Genomic DNA, 13,301 nt, shown 5'->3' on the forward strand with positions numbered 1-13,301 from the left:
TTGTTTATTTAATTAGCCTTTTTGCATGTACTGAAGATGTCTGTGATACTCAGGTGAAAATTCTACTAATAAATAATATTTTGCATGAGTTAATTCAGTTATTATAATTTTAAGTAACCCACTTCTATATTTCTTCTATGATATTTTAAAAACACAATCATCACCATTGTTTTAATCACTTGAAATGAGATTGCACTTTAGTAACAGTTTTCTCTGAAAGCAAATTGACAGTTCAGAAACACTGGATTTACACAGAAATTCTACCAATATGATTCGAAAGCATCACATAAATGTAGAAGTTGGAAAAATCAGCCTTCCTGGTTTGTAATATATATAAATCAAATTTCTATAGATTTTCAGTATTTTCTGTGTGGAATTGTTATGGAAAGTGTTATTTCAGCATGCATATTCATATGGAGTATACAAGTATAGAGAAAAGTTGCAGTATGGTTGAAAAAATTGATTTTTTTTTTTTTTTTAATTCATACACAGCTTCCGGATCCTGATATTATAACAGAGTATTATGAACCCATGGTATCAGGTACAATCATAACTCCTGTTCAGTATTTTGGTCAAGTAATGACCTTATGTATGGTAAGTATATACTATTTACAGTCTTGATATCATATTTTATATTTTAATTCAGACTATGCATAGTAATTATTATAAATAAAAATCTCCTTAATTTTTTTTAAAGTTTAACTTTTATTTTGAAATTCAAAATATTATGAAACTAAAGGTTTGAAACTATTTCCATTGTATACACCTATTTCCAAGAATGCATTAAAATTATTAGTTTTTACTTTAAAATCATTACTTTTATGCTTATTACACAAAGTTTAGTTCAACCATAAAATACTTCACAATGCATTTGAGACTAAAATCACTCGTATTATAGAAGACATAAAGAGAAAGTGCAATATAGCAAGACATATAAGAGGATCAGCAGGGAAAACAACTCTGGAAATAATGGAGTGAAAATTTGAGGAAAGATCTCCTGGTAGACAAAGAACTTCTTGGATTGATGATGTAAAGAAATGGATGGGTAACAATGGCTATTATGAGATTAAAAGGATGGCAGGGGAATGGACACTCTGACCGCGCGGTTAGCCTAGTGGCTTTGCGCTTCGCAACCATATGCTTGGGGAAGGAGTGTCCCAGGTTCAATTCTCGTTGTAGATGTGAGGAATTTGAGGATCTTCCTCAGGCATAGCCAAGTTAGCCGGTCTTGGGCGTGGTCAGTAGGGTTTTTTCCACCAGTTTATCTGGAGTTTTTCATCCCGCAAAACATGCAAACCGGCCGGTGAACATACGCCTCTACAGTCAAAAATATGTCCGTCCCCCCCCAGCGGCAGACCAGGCGACGCGTCGGTTGGGAGTAGTACTAACAAGAAGTCGCATCTAAAGTAACATGCAGACCCTGCATGGGAAGCGGGAATAATGCATAGAAGAAGAGGGGAATGGACACTCTGATGTACTATGATTGTTGCTATCCAAATTGGAGAAGCTGCTTAAGAAGAAGATTCACATGTGATACTAATGTGTTTTAGATTTTTGCAATGTCTCTTATGTTGGGTTGATATAAAAAATAAATAATAATAATTTCCTTTGGAATGACTTCTAATGGGACTATATTGATCAAGTACATATAATAAACAACCATGCTATACCAACTAGTTTCACCAACTAAGGCTGTTGGCATCTTCAGGGTACATAACTGATGTAAGGCACTAAAAAGTAAAAAACTGTTACAAACTATAATCAACCGATTCCAATTACAGTGTTCCTAAATAACAACAAGTGTGATCATGCACGCTCTATGCATGTATTGTACGTGCTCTGTTCTTTGTCTAATATAATTGGAATTGGTTGATTCTAGTTTGTAACAGTTTTTTACTTTTTAGTGCCTTACATCATTTATGTACCCTGAAGATGCCAACAGCCTTAGTTGGTGAAACTAGTTGGTATAACATAGTTGTTTATTAAATGGATAAGAATCCTATATTGTTATATAGCCAGTAAGTGAAACTCAAGATCGATAACTACGATCTATGAGTTTCAATGCCGAAAAACTATCGGCGAAGGCAATTCGAAGCAAAGGTGGAGCAAGCTCCCTCACTATTCTTGATATTCTCTCATAATGTAAAACACAGCTCCTAGGAGATGTAATACTGTCATTACATTATGAGGGGAGGTCACTACCCAGACCGGTTTCAACCTTTTTTGAGGTCTCATCAGTGAGTAGGTAGACCTGGAAAATATCAAAGCTTAGTGAAAAGAACTTACATACCTTCACTATACGAATGCCATAAAGGTGTGCTTGTATTTTGTAATTGAAATAAAAAGCCAAAAGGCTAGTTTTCTGGCAATTGAATAGATATTGAATAGAATATCAAGAATAGTGAGGAATCTTGCTCCACCTTTGCTTCGAATTGCTTTCGTCGATAGTTTTTCGGCATTGAAACTCATAGATCGTAGTTATCGATCTTGAGTTTCACTTACTGGCTATATAACAATATAGGATTCTTATCCATTTAATATCTATTCAATTGCCAGAAAACTAGCCTTTTGGCTTTTTATTTTAATTATAGTTGTTTATTATATGTACTTGATCAATATAGTCCCATTAGAAGTCATTCCAGAGCTTTTATGGTTAAGATGATTGTGACATAAAGCCTTAATGTTTCCATAGCAACAGCGGATTTTTCTACCATGTAGGCCATCCAGGGCCAGCTCTAGGCTAGGAGCACAATGGCTTTGGGGTGCAAGCATCATAAAAAAAAGTAATAGTATTAAAGAGGACCAGAGAGTCGAAGCGTTGGTGATACAAGCAGTGTCCCCCCACCACACACACACACCAATGCTCTATACCAGGTCTGCACAACTTAATTGTCTTTGAGGGCCAAACCCAACTTGGACCACCTGACCAAGGGCCAGATCACTTCAGACTTAGAATCTTAGACTAGTCCACTGCAGCTAAACTTAAGTAATTTTGTTAGTAGGTCTACAGTAAATACTAATTAATATGCATATTTAAATTTTTTAGAGTTACAATTAAAATTATAATCAAAATTATTTACAAACAGATATAGCTGCAAAATTTCTCAATAAAAACCACCTAAACATAAACACAAAGTTTACTAATAATTTCACTGAGAATGTCACAATGTGACACATTGCATTTCTTTGTTGCCACTATTTTATCAACGTTTGGTGTCATGTTTGAAGTGGCCGTTCTTAATATGGCCTCTAAACTGATATCACTTAAAGATGAACGCTGTTTGGTTTTGTTCAAGTTCATGACCGAAAATGTTTGTTCACAAGTATATGTGCTCCCAAACATACAAAATACCTGGTAGGCAGTATTCAACAAACTTTTAAGTTTATCCTGATCCAGAATAGAATAAAACTCTTGTAAAGTACTCTCCCTATGCTTGACCCGATAGTTTTCAGAACACTGGAGACCATCTGGAATTCAACAGGTAGATTTCCTGCTTTGACAGAAAATGGATCTTCAATCACTTTTATGTGGACTTCGTCTTCATTACTCAATGGCATTCTTTTCTGAAACTCCTCACTTAGGAGTGATATGTGCTTCTTATATTTTCCATCCACCATTGAATGATATTCTGATGGAATATTCTGTCGACAAGTTAAGAAATGTGACATATCCTCCTTAGCAAGTTGATTTTCAAACAAACTTAATTTCATTTTGAATGCTTTTATAAGAGACATTAACTGAAAAACAAACTTGCTTTTTTCCTTGAAGCTGTAAGTTAAGGTCAAGTGACCCAAAATGTCACACAAGAAAAATAAATCTTGATTCCATTCTTCATCCATTATTTCTGGGAATTTTTCATATCTTCTTGAGATTCCAAAAATTCAACTAGTTGATTTTTTGGAATCAACTAGTGTGACAAAAGCGTGACAAAACTTTACCGCAGCTCAATCAGCGTACATCAGTGTGGTATGGTAGATCCCCGTACTTGGCATCATTTTTTTATAGAAACGCCTGAAACATTCTGTGTTTCAAACACAGAATGTTTCAGGCGAATGAACATACACCTGCTGATGAATTAGGCAGTAAAATTTTGTCAATAGTTTACCTGCATACTATTCAATAAATGTTACAGCACCAACATTTTTTCCACACATAGATGGGGGCACCATCAGTGCAAACTGCTACTAAATTCTTGAAATTTCAGGATAGTTTTTTGGTTACACACATCTTTATATTTTCTGCGATCTCCTTTCCTGTTGTTCTTCCTTTCATTGAACACAAACCATCAAGCTCCTCTGTCACCTCAAGATTTTTGTTAATGCCTCTTACATATATTAAAAGCTGTGCAGTATCTTTCACCTCAGTACTTTCATCCATAGCAAGCGATGGATGAATAATAGACAAATTCACTAGCCGATTTTTGCAGGTTATCTTTAAGATCCTCGTCAATATCAGTCACCCCTGTGCTGAACAGTCATACGGGAAAAACTGATATTTTCAAAATTATTTTTCTTATCAGGACACAATTCGGAAAAATGGCAATCATCAGACACTTTTTTTATCAACTCTCCCTCAGTAAATGATTTGCCAGCACAAACTATTTCTTGTGATATTTTTAAGCTTACCATTGTGGCAACTTCATTTGCAGGTGTCACTTTTTTTTAAAGGCTTGTTGCTCACCACTAAGGACTTTCAATAACTTTGCTGCTTTTATTTGCTTTTCACTTGCATCCAACTTGCCAAGGTTAGGATGTTTCAATTCAAAATGACCTTTCAGATGGTACTCTTTCGGCACAGCGATAGATTCCCAGCAAACAATGCACACTATTTTGTCCTTAAACAACGTAAAAAATATTTGTTTGTCCACTCAGGGTTAAATGCTCGATGTTCCGAATCTATTTTACGCTTTTTACTTAAGCTCATTGTCTCGAGATTGACAATATTAATTACAAAAAATTAATGATGAAAAACTCACAATAATGCAGGTTATGATAACAGTTATGTAATGTTAAAAAATGTTAATTTTCTTGGCCATAACAGTTATAAAAGACTTCTAATGGGACTATATTGATCAAGTACATATAATAAACAACTATGTTTTACCAACTAGTTTCACCAACTAAGGCTGTTGGCATCTTCAGGGTATATAACTGATGTAAGCCACTAAACAGAGAAGAAAAATTGGGGTTAGCTTTTCACTTCTCAAGAACGAACCATGTCATAGAGTGGGATAAAAGCACAATTCCTTATATAGAGGAGGACTTCCACTCCTGATTTATTAAAGAAGCCACAGCAGTTGCCCACTGTACACAAAAAAACCTTAACAGGAACCAAGGACTAATCTTGCTCGTGATCTGGAAGACCCTTATTAGATCTTTTAACTCACCAGAACTGAATTACAGTGCCAACCATAGAACATTCCTAAATAACAAGTGAGGTCATGCACACTCAATGCATGTTTTGTACGCACTATGTCCTTTTGTCTAATATAATTTGAATCGGTGATTATAGTTTGTAACAGTTTTTTACTTTTCAGTGCCTTACATCAGTTATGTACTCTGAAGATGCCAACAGCCTTAGTTGGTGAAACTAGTCGGTAAAGCATATTATTTATTATATGTACTTGATCAATATAGTCCCATTAGAAGTCTTTTTATAGTTATGTAATTATTGCTACAACGCTGCCAAAGCCAGTCAAGGCACGGCCAACTTTGTGTAGTACTATTTGTTCTCGTTCGTAGACATCACGTTGTTATCACGGAAATGTAACTTTGAATTTCCCCGTAGCGACACTAGTGCTAACAAAACCTCGAAGTGATTGTAATAATTTGTTATTAAATACAACAGTGGGAATAACTCCAAATGCAATTTATTGTTGAGTTGAAAGAAACATGATTGTGACATTAATCACATGAATGTAAACACGCAGAGTCTTAGTAAAAATTGAATTCAACACTAGGAAAAAATCATCTAATTTCATATTCCCCGTATGATTAAATAATTCAATCAGCATGCAGGCCGTATGTTGTGCAGGCCTGCTCTATATGCACTTTTTTAGTAATAATTATAAACTGCTTTTAACAATAAAGAATTTTATGATACCTGTCTTGTCTTACAATGCATTGATAAAACTGGCCTAGGGGTGCCACATACCCTCGAGCTGCCATTGAGACCATCTGTTGCTAATTACTTGCAGATATTCTGTTTGAATCTAAATTTTACTCTGAAGATATGTGAAGACTGGGCTTTCAGCTCTATGTTAGACTGGCTATGCTTCAGTCCAACATGGAGTGTATTGTATCAGTGAAATAAAACACTTGCTCCCAGAATTTTTTTAATTTGCAAAGTTCTTTTATGTACATGTTTTTGGTAGAACACTTTCGATATAAGATTGACTAATTTACGTTCAAATACAAAGCCCTTATAAAGATACTTTGGGTCTTAGATGAAAGCAAGGTGTAGAATTTTTCTATACATTAGTGAATAAGCAAGCAAAGATCATATCTCCCATGTTTTTTTTAGATTTGTAGTTTGATTTTATTCTAGTTGACTTTTATTATTTTTATTTTATTTTATCATCATCATCATCAAATTCTTGCCATGTACCCTCAAGGGGTGTACAGGATATGATAGTACTACATGAAAAAATTACATCATTACTAACTTCCTATCTACAATTTTCCTACAAATCAGTCTGTTACCTGTCAAGACTCCAACATTATCAGATCTTATATTTCTATCGTCTAAGGCACTTTGTACTGTATCAATCGACCTATATCTTGGTCTTCCTCGGAGTCCTTTTCCTACCAACCTGGCAGAGAACATTTGTTTTGCTAATCTTTCCTTGCCCATTCTGTTTAAGTGACCATACCACCTAAGATTAGCTCTGCTAATGCATTCCTGGACGCTGGCAATGTCAAGTTCTTTCCTAAAATATCCTCGTTTTTAATATGATATTGCCATTGATGCCATTTGTTCACACCTATAATCTTTCTCAGGACTCTCATATCTGCGGTCTCTAGTCTTTGGTCAAGTGTTTTACTTCTGACCCAGCTCTCAGACCCATAAGTTACAACTGTTTTGAACACTGTCTTGTATACAGCTAATTTAGTGTTCTGACTATTTTCTCTCTTATTTCATATGAATTTATTCAGTTGACTTCATACCATACCAGCTTTGTTGATACTGTTGTCTATTTCTATATTTAATTTACCATCTTCACTAAAAATCGTCCCTAAGTAGCTGAAATGTTTTACTTGTTCCACAGGTTCTCCATTCACAACACAGCTGACATTTTCAATGATTCTGCCTATTTTCATTGTCTTTGTCTTTTTATTGCTAACCTTCATACCATATCTATTACAACAGTTATTCAATTATTCAGAGAATCTTGCAGACTTGTAGCAGATTTCTTTTGAAGTATAACATCGTCTGCATAAAGCAAAGAGCTGACATTAACATCTCCAATTTTGATATCATGTTTAATATCACTTTAATTCATAATGTGATCCATATAGATAATGAATAACAGAGGGGATAATGTACATCCTTGTCTCACACCAGATTTAACATTAAACCATCTTCCTGTACTTCCTTCAATTGTAATTGCTGACTTACAACTCAAATAAAGACTAAGTATTGCTTGATATAATGATCCACTGACACCATACAACTGTAGCGTTTTGAATAGCTTCTCTTTTGACACCTTGTCATATGCCTTTTCCAAATCGACAAAACTTAAATACAGATGTTTGTTATATTCCCATGCTTTCTCGACTATTTGTCGTAAAGTGAAGATCTGATCCTGACAGCCTGTATTTGACCTGAACCCAGCTTGTTCTTCACCAAGCTTTTCTTCCACAATTCTTCTCAACCGTTTCTCAAGTATACTTGCATATATCTTACCAGGAACACTCAGTAGGAATATACCTCTAATTCTCACATTCCGTTTTATTTCCCTTTTTATATATGGGTACTATGAGAGCTCTATTCCAATCATCGGGAATTCGTCCCTCTGTCCAGGCATTCTGAACTATTCAGTGCAGCCACTGTAAGACTTTTATACCACCATACTTCAGCATTTCTGGTCGAATATCATCTACTCCTGCTGCCTTTCCACATTTCAAGCCTTTGATGGCTTTTTCTACTTCAACTATGGATATGTATTCCTGACTGCATGCCTGGTTAGTGTTTTTTATCACTGTGCTGTCATCACTGCTTGTTTCATTTAGCAGTTTTTCAAAGTAATTACTCCATACTAAGGATATCTTTTTCTCCCATTTTCATGTCACCTTTATCATCTCTAACTCTTTTTACAGCACTCTTTCCTCCATTCCTAAACTTCTTCAACAACCTCCAAAATATTTTGCCACCTTCTTGATATTTATTTTCCATGTTCTTGCCAAAGTCCTCCCATGACTTTTGTTTAGCTAGTTTTACACACTGTTTAGCTTTCTTACATTTGTCTCTGTATTTTCTAAGAGCACAAGCTGACTTATTTGCCGGGAACTTTTGATATGCTTTCTTCTTTTCCTTCACTGTCTCTTTAACTTCCTGTGTCCACCATGGAGGTCTAATTTTTCTATCCTTGCAGACAACTTCACCACATGCCTCTCTAGCTGAATCAATCAGGGCTTTCTTCAAGGCTTGCCACTGAATCTCCAAGGTTTGATTCCTGTTCTCAAACGCTTTCATTTTTTCTTGAATAATCTTTGTGTATTTTAGTCTACAGTTCACATCTGAGAGCTGCTCAACTTTTATTCGCTTTAAAACTTTCTTACATGTTATTCTTTTCAATATGAAATTCAATTTTATCCTGCTCAAGACTAATTAGTGATCACTTCCAATTTCAAATCCTCTGTACACTCTGGTGTCCTGCACCAGGGAGAAAACATCACTATCAACAATAACATAGTCAATGAGACTTTTCTTATTCCTAGCCTCTTCTCTCCATGTGAATTTGTGCACATTTTTATGTTGGAACATGGTGTTAGTAATAACCAGTCAATGTCCTGAGAAGAAATCCAACAAATATTTGCCATTATTATTAGCTTTGCTCTTTTCTCCAAATTTTCACAAAATATTTTTGTATGTCTCACAATTATTTCCTACTCTGCTGTTTAGATCCCCCAACAAGGACCAACTTTTCCTTTTTCATTGTGTCAGTTGCTTTTTCTGATGCAATGCCTCAAAAAAATTCCTCCACTTCTACCATAGTAGAACCTTCTCTGGGACCACAGGCACCAATAAGTCTCATTGTCCAGTTCCCCATTCTCATATTTGCCCACATTACTCTACTTGAGACTGACTGCCATCCAAGAAGATTACCCTCGTATTTCGTGTTGAATACTATGGCTTCTCCTTCTTTTCCTTGATTGTCATTGCCTGAATATAACATTTTGTATTTATTGCTCAAAAAGATCTCGCCAGTTTTTGTCTTTTTTGTTTCACCCTAACAGTGATGCTTCCCGGATGTGTTCTGCATGTCGAAATGCATCATTATTTTCCTATTTTTAAATTTAACTTTGATAATTTTGGATAATTTAATTTGGATAACTTTGTTATCGAAATGTCACCAGTAACATTTGCTAAATTAGCTTTACCATTTGTTATCTAGTTAAAATATAAATTAGACTGCTTTTATTATTATTATTACCACCCCAAGACCTCATGGAGTCAAAGACTCATCTGGGAGGTGCTTTTATCACACACACACACACAGCTCATCATACCGTGTTTTAAACACATTCAAACTCTTTGCAGACACCACATTCTCAGGCAAGGCATTCCAATAATTCACAACTCTGCACGCAAAAAACCTGCCTCTCACTCCTCTACTCACACCCTCTTTATACAGTTTCCATGGATGACCTCTGGTTCTCCCCTGATCTCCCACTATTCTCTGTAAAACTTCTACAGCATTGATCCTATAACAACCCCTTACCAACTTGTAAGGTCTCTATCATATCTCCCCCTCTTCCTCCTGTCCACCAGACTGCAAATTATATCTTCTCAATCTTTCCTCACTCGACATTCCAAAGGTCAGAAACTACCTTGGTCAGTCTCCTTTGGACCCTTTCCAACATCTCTTCATCCATCTGAAAACCCGGTGACCAAATCTGGGCACAATAGTCCATGTGTGGCCTAATCAAAGCCTTATACAATTTTTCTAATTTTTCAATTAGAAAAATTTTAATCTCATTCCTGAGTTAATACACTTTGTCCAGTACTTTCTCTTATGATAACCATCAAATTTCAGTATGACAAAGAAAGCATGTACCCATTAGTTTCAGTTTCTGAACAAAATGTTTCAAAAAGTTGACTATTCAGTGAGCTTACTCTTTTTTTTTTTTTTTTTTTAATAAAATCCAAAACCTTGGGTGGACACGTTTGGGAGTCCCACCAGAACACCTGAGCTTGGTGGCAGAGGATCGTGAACATTGGAAGTTCCTCTTGCAGCTGCTTCCCCCCCCCCAAGGGTGGGCCTTGAAGATGAATGAATGAATGAATAAAAAATTTAAGACTTTTACCACCTCCTTCAATATATCCATGAATTTGATAGCATTCTGTTGGATGCTGAAACTTCACAGCATGAAACACTGATTCCAAGTAGCACCATAATAGGAATGTCTAATATTTTATGACAACTCGCCATGTCTTCCAGCCATACCTACTGTCTCATCACTTGTAATCTCTTTACAATTTTTCCGTTTTAATTTGTACACTGCAGTAATACACTTTTCCACTTCTTTGAAAATATCCTGCCTAGTTGTCTGTGACTTGAATTTTAAATAACACCTCTATAAAACTTATCTTACTGCATATAACTGATATAAATTGTGGAGTAGCTCATCTTGCAGTATTAGTACTCTCATCAAGTTAGATCAAAAAATTCTATACCAGGCTACAAGCACATGATAAACACTGCTTTTTAATGTTTCATAGTATAGTATATAGTACAAATGTGACAGGATATTGTGTTATTATTATTATTATTACTACCCCAAGACCTCATGGAGTCAAAGACTCATTTGGGAGGTTCTTTTATCACACACATCTCATCATACCGTGTCTTAAACAACTCAAATTCCTTGTAGACACCACACTCTCACACAAGGCATTCCAATCATTCACAACTCTGCACGAAAAAAACCTGCCTCTGGTTCTCCCCTGATCTCCCACAATTCTCTGTAGAACTTCTCCACTTGATCCTATAACAACCCCTTACCAACTTGTAGGTCTCTATCATATCTCCCCTCTTCCTCCTGTCCACCAGACTGCAAATTATATCTTCTCAATCTTTCCTCACTCGACATTCCAGAGGTCAGAAACTACCTTAGTCAGTTGCCTTTGGACCCTTACCAACATCTCTTCATCCTTCTGAAAACCCGGTGACCAAATCTGGGCACAATAGTCCACGTGTGGCCTAATCAAAGCCTTATACAATGGAACAAGAATCTCCCTACTTGTACATGTCAGTGTCCTCCGTACCATTTCCAGAAGCCTTTGTGTTGTCTTCACAATTTTGGCAATGTGTCCTCTAAATTTTAGATCCTTATCCACTATCACCCCCAGATCTCTTGTTTCCTCTACCTCCAACAATATATTCTCACCAAGCATAAATTCTGCATCCCATCTTTGTTTTCCAAATTTTAAAACCTTACATTTTGCAACATTGAACTCACATTTCCGTGCCCAATCACTCAATTTATTCAAGTCTTCTTGCAAGGCCGCAACATCTTCACAACTCTTTATGGTTCATTCCAACTTTGCATCATCTGCAAATAACTGAATATCTCCATCCAAATCTTCACCTATATGATTAATATATAAGTTAAACAGTAATGGCCCTAAAACAAACCCCTGAGGCACTCCACTAGTGACTTTCCTTTTCCTGGATACCACACCCCCATACACAACTTGTTGATACCTATCAGATAGCCAGTCTTCAATCCAATGCACTAATCTAATATCCAATCCCATCTGCTCTAGTTTGACTGTCAACTTATCATGAGGTACTCTATCAAAAGCCTTTGCGAAATCCAAGTATATTACTATGTATCCTTCTCCTCTGTCCAAGGAAGCAGTCACTTTATTGTAATAAGTAAGTAGATTACTAAAACATGACCTCCCTTTAGCAAATCCATGCTGTCCATCAAAGATAATACCATTGTTGTCAACCAAGATGTTGATCCTAGTTCTCACAATCTTCTCCAACAACTTAACCACAACACCTGACACACAGATAGGCCTATAGTTTGATGGTTGAGTTCGATCATCTCCTCTATGAAGTGGCACAATCTTGCCCTTCTTCCACTCCTTAGGAACTTGACCAAGTACAAGACTCGTATTAAAAAAATATGTCAAGGCAGGTGTCAACTCCCTGGCACATTCCTTCAGAATACGCGGTGATATATTATCAAGTCCCACAGCCTTATTTACATCTAAGTATAATTTCTGGGAAATTCCCATGCTACTCCTCTAAAACACTGTTAATATAATTAACGGCTTAATATAATTAATATGTCCCAAGTACATCCCCATGTTCTTTCCCTCTCATTCCCCCCCCCCTTCCAGAAGAGCTTGGATTTAGAAGGCATCTTTAAACCAAAATCAAGGTATGTACATAATTTTTCAACATTTTTTATTCTGCCATAATTGCCTTCTACACTCGCCCGTAATGCCTTAAATTATATATATATATACCCCTTTTGAGTTATGTTAGCCAATGTATTAAATATAAGGGACACTACTAAACAAAAACAGGCTAAAATAGCTGTTAATTATATTATTTACATCTAGTTTACTCAACTCCCCAAACACCTCTTGCTCACTTACAGTCAGTCTCTCCTTCCCATCATCAACTGCTCTCAATCTCTCCATGAAGTCACATTCACTAGATTGAAAGATCTTTATGAACTGCTCATTAAGTATCTCCACCATACTTTCTGCAACAGCTGTCTTCATACCATTTTCTCCAATCAATGTTATCCTTCCATAATCATTCTTTCTTTTGCTGGCTACATATTGAAAGAACTCCCTAGGATTATTTTTGGCTTCATTAGCTAACTGCTGTTCATACCTCTCTTTAGCTACTCTCACCAACCAAGTCACCCTCCTTGCCTGGTCTTTGTAGATCTCATGAAATTGGTTATTTCTACTTCTCTTATGCTGCCTCCACAATGCCCTTTTTCTCTGTATTTCATGCTTAATCTCTTTATTCATCCATCTCACACCACCCTTGGAATACATTTAGACATTGCATCTACTAGATAGTTTTTGAAAATCCTCCAAGCTGCAT

General features: G+C 36.0%; 1 protein-coding gene across 2 annotated transcripts in view; it reads left to right on the forward strand.

Moving 5' to 3' along the window:
- waw (Translation factor waclaw) overlaps positions 1–13,301 on the forward strand; it is a 192,376-nt gene that overhangs the window by 152,422 nt on the left and 26,653 nt on the right. For both annotated transcript variants that reach the window (XM_090393583.1, XM_090393584.1), the window contains exon 13: positions 493–594. In XM_090393583.1, coding sequence (XP_090249709.1) covers positions 493–594 — 102 coding nt within the window. The remainder of the gene's footprint in view (positions 1–492; positions 595–13,301) is intronic.

Source organism: Typopeltis vanoorti, chromosome 6, assembly GCF_054136105.1.
Source record: "Typopeltis vanoorti isolate ZY-2024b chromosome 6, IOZ_Tvanoo_1.0, whole genome shotgun sequence".
NCBI classification, from domain to species: Eukaryota; Metazoa; Arthropoda; class Arachnida; order Uropygi; family Thelyphonidae; genus Typopeltis; species Typopeltis vanoorti.